Below are 4,443 nucleotides of genomic sequence, written 5' to 3' on the forward strand. Positions count from 1 at the left end.
CCATTTTAGTGTTTACCTATCACTAATGCTCAGTGCTCGGTACTCAAATCCAATGTGGTCGACTTGAGTACAGAGTATAAGAGAGAAAGAGAGAATCCCTCTTTCTAGGATTCGAGGATGGCGCTGCAGCACCCGCGATACTGGGCTGAGTAATGTGTGGCCCAAGCACCCCGATGCTCAATCGAGTATCATCACTAATACGCAGACCACATAAAAGCATTTGTACCTTATAACACCTCTCAAAAAGGTAGATACTTCCTGAATGTATGATGGCCACAAATTTTCTTTTTCTTCATAACAAATGGCTATGGTGTCATGGATGAGTTTTCCAAGAGTTTGTAAAGTCCAAAAACTCTTAGCTAACATATCCTTAAGCAATACTAAGTGGAGGCTCAGTGATTAGCACTGTAGCCTTGCAACGCTGGAGTCCTGTTCAAATCACATCAAGGACAACAGCAAGGAGTTTGTAGGAGTACATTCAATGTAGAAAATTAAGAAAAATGCTTCATTTTGGGTTTTTTTCTGTCAAAATTAGGACTTGAAATTAATTAGGAATTGAAATGAATTACCATATATACTTGAGTATAAGCCGAGCCAAGTATAAGCCAAGGCCCCTAGTTTTACCACAAAAAACTGGGAAAACTTATTGAATCAAGTATATGCCTAGTGTGGAAATGCAACAGCTACTGTTAAATTTCAAAAATAAAAATACATACCAGTAAAATGTAATGTTCCCCATCCTTTTCCCCCTTGTAGTAATATGCCCATCCTTGTCTCCTGTAGTAGTGTGCCCCATCCTTGTGCCTCATCATGTAGTAATGTGCTGATCATCCTGTTATGTGCCTATCCTTGTGGCCCATCCTGTAGTAATGTGCCCCATCCTGTAGTAAAGTGTCCATCCTTTAGCAATGTGCACATCCTGTAGTAATATGCCCATCATTGTAACACATCCTGTAGTAATGTGCCCATCCTGTAGTTATGTGCCCCTTCCTGTTGTAATGTGCCCCATCCTTGTGTTCATCCTGTAGTAATGTGCCCCATCCTGTAGTTATGTGCCCATACTTGTGCCCCTTCCTGTTGTAATGTGCCCCATCCTTGTGCCCATCCTGTAGTAATGTGCCCCACCTTATGTGCCCATCCTTGTGCCCCATCCTGTAGTAATGTGCCCCATCCTGTAGTAATGTGCCCATCCTGTAGTAATGTGCCCATCATTGTGCCACATCCTGTAGTAATGTGCCCATCCTGTAGTTATGTGCCCATACTTGTGCCCCTTCCTGTTGTAATGTGCCCCATCCTTGTGCCCATCCTGTAGTAATGTGCCCCACCTTATGTGCCCATCCTTGTGCCCCATCCTGTAGTAATGTGCCCCATCCTGTAGTAATGTGCCCATCCTGTAGTAATGTGCCCATCATTGTGCCACATCCTGTAGTAATGTGCCCATCCTGTAGTTATGTGCCATACTTGTGCCCCTTCCTGTTGTAATGTGCCCCATCCTTGTGCCCATCCTGTAGTAATGTGCCCATACTTGTGCCCCTTTCTGTTGTAATGTGCCCCATCCTTGTGCCCATCCTGTAGTAATGTGCCCATCATTGTGCCACATCCTGTAGTAATGTGCCCATCCTGTAGTTATGTGCCCATACTTGTGCCCCTTCCTGTTGTAATGTGCCCCATCCTTGTGTCCATCCTGTAGTAATGTGCTCCATCCTTGTGCCCATCCTTTAGTAATGTGCCCCATCCTTGTGCCCCATCCTGTAGTAATGTCCTCATTCCAGTCTCTTTTTTTCTCCCCCTATTATGCTGTTGTTCCCATACACAGAAAAAAAATATTCACACCTGTCCTCTGTTCCTGCAGTGTCCTTTTACCTGCTTCTTGCAGACCGAACATAGACCAATCCATGATAGTGTCCAGTGCACGGGGCTGCCGCTGCCGTCATCCCTTTACTTCAGTTAAATGCTTTGTGGCACCACAAGGCATTCAACTGCAATAAAGCGCTGACAGCAGCGGCAGCTCCGGCTGTGATCATTGAATAGTGCTTCTTACGGACAGCAGGCACATAGACCCTTCCATTATCGCGGTCTGTGCCGCCACTGCCATCATCGCTTTACTGCAGTTGCATGCTTTGCGGTGCCGCAAAGCATTCAACTGGAGTAAAGCAATGGCAGCGGCAGCCCCGTGCGCTGGATGCAATCTTGGAGGAGTCTATGTGCATGCGATCAGCAAGAAGCAGGTAAGAGGACACTGAGGGAACTGAGGACAGGTGAGAATAATTTTTTGTGGGAACCTCACTTGAGTATATGCTGAAGGCAGCATTTTCAGCATTAAAAAATGGGCTGAAAAACTCGGCTTATACTCTAGTATATACGGTAGTCTGATTTAGGTTTAAGATATTTTCAGTTAAAGTAGTGTTTTTTTTTCCTTGCAGGTCCTTGTATGCAACCCATGGATGAAGGATTTTGTTCACAATATACCTTGCTTTGGTATTTCCACTTGAAGGCTGATGAGTGCCGTCCATTTGTTTATGGTGGTTGTGGAGGAAACCATAATCGTTTTAAAAGTAAAGAGAAGTGTGAACGGAGGTGTAAAATAAAAGCAGGTTAGAACTTTTATAAACCCTTAACTAATAAAATAGCCTCATACCACTATGAGAAAATGTGGTGAAGAAACAATTTGTGTTATAATTTACATAGTCTGTTGTAATATATAATTTAGACTTTACCAGATATGGTCAATATAAGATACAATGTATTTGGGCTTTAATATTTTTATTGGTTTTCAATGTTGCACAATGAACAATGAAAACAAAGTCTAACAACATATAATATCATGAAGTACATGGATGCTACGATGGAACCATTAGCTAACATTCAGACATGGTGGAGCTGATAGTCTCTTCTGAAACTATGGTTCTACTTTCTATATTTCTTGCCCTTTTTCATCCGGCACTAAAAATAATGTTAAATGTAAATTTAGTGGAACAGTGATATAAATAACTATCTTTAATGTTGTTCCAATGTTTAAAATGATCAGAACATCCTTTTATAATCACTAGCATAGGCGACAAGACAGTAGATGTCATCTTATGAACCTTGTCAGCCCCGATTTCACTACTTGTCATGTCCGTGTAATCCTCTGTACAGACCATCTGCACCACAGATTCCAGTGATAAGAATAGTCCATGAAATTGATCCTAAAGCTTCTTGATTAATACTTCAAGACCTGTATGTATTAAGACTGTATAGAAAATATCATATCTAAACAGTATTACATCTAAATGATGCAAATTAATGTAGTAAAAATGTGATGAAATGAAGTCATTCTAAAAGGATATTCCATGCCTTGATTTCAAGAGTTAAACTGACAACTTGAGCGGTAATCTAACGTATGACATATTTTTTTTTGTCTTTCAGAACGGTCCCTGGGGAGGTGATAATGTTCCTGGTTGATCATACATCACTCGTTTTAGCAGATGATGCATTTTCATGCATTTGAAGACTTCATCCTGACTAAGCCCAATCAGTGCAGGCTCTGTGTGTGGGAAGGGATTGTAAGTCAGAAGAATCCAAAATTACAAAGTAACACAGTATTACTGTTTAGTATGATAAGGTCCAGTATAAGCCTATCAAGGACACGTCTATTGCGGGTTAATGCTTTGTACGTCACACAAATGGCTATTATAAATTGTTTTCTTATGGCATTTTTTATTTGAATTTTCTTTGTTGTTGTTTTTTATTGTAATATTGATGTAAAGTATATAGGATTATCACTGAGTAAAGATAAAAATTGATCGTAAATTGAAAAAAAAATACAATAAGTTTTCAATTTGTTTTTTTGCTTCTGCTGTCATCCTTTTTAATATGCAAAAAAGTTAATTTTAATTAGGGCTACAGCGTGTAACTGGCAAAGTAAGAACACAACTGAAAATGATCCTCTGAAGCTGTCGTATAGCTTTTAGAGAGAATTCTGTGTACCTTAATTAGAGCTATAAACTACAGCAACTTCTGTACGGCTTCTTATATGTGAACAATTGTATTAAATGTAAATTAAATTAATTCTTAATCAAAATGTTTCAAGATGTGGTTCTGTTGCTCATACACTTCATCATGGTAGGGTCGGTTTGCCCCATGACTTGGTTGTGTTGGCCCAGGCTATGAGTCATGACATACTGCATCAGGGCTCGTCTCTGCCGCCACAGTCACTGCAACATGTGCAGAATGGAATTCCACCATGTCGGTACATCATATATCAACCAGTTAACTTGTGGGCCGAAAGACGTCTGTAGCAATGCCAGTTGGCTGTAGGATGTGAACGGTGGAAGTGAGCACACAGCAACCATGCCTTCTGCAGTAGGCAGGGATAATGGCCTAGAAATTGCTGTACAACCAGTTTGAGGACATAAGCTATGCAAGACATGTGTGTGAGGTTGCCCCGACGTAGGACCGCCG

General features: G+C 40.9%; 1 protein-coding gene across 1 annotated transcript in view; it reads left to right on the plus strand.

Annotated features, from left to right (window-relative positions):
* Positions 1-2,599, plus strand: part of LOC142302455 (uncharacterized) — a 593,189-nt gene extending 590,590 nt beyond the window's left edge. Inside the window, exon 96 of the mRNA XM_075343517.1 lies at positions 2,424-2,599. Within this exon, the coding sequence (XP_075199632.1) occupies positions 2,424-2,599 (176 nt within the window). The remainder of the gene's footprint in view (positions 1-2,423) is intronic.
* Positions 2,600-4,443: the final 1,844 nt, after the last annotated feature.

This window comes from Anomaloglossus baeobatrachus, chromosome 4 (genome assembly GCF_048569485.1).
Source record: "Anomaloglossus baeobatrachus isolate aAnoBae1 chromosome 4, aAnoBae1.hap1, whole genome shotgun sequence".
Classification (NCBI taxonomy): Eukaryota; Metazoa; Chordata; class Amphibia; order Anura; family Aromobatidae; genus Anomaloglossus; species Anomaloglossus baeobatrachus.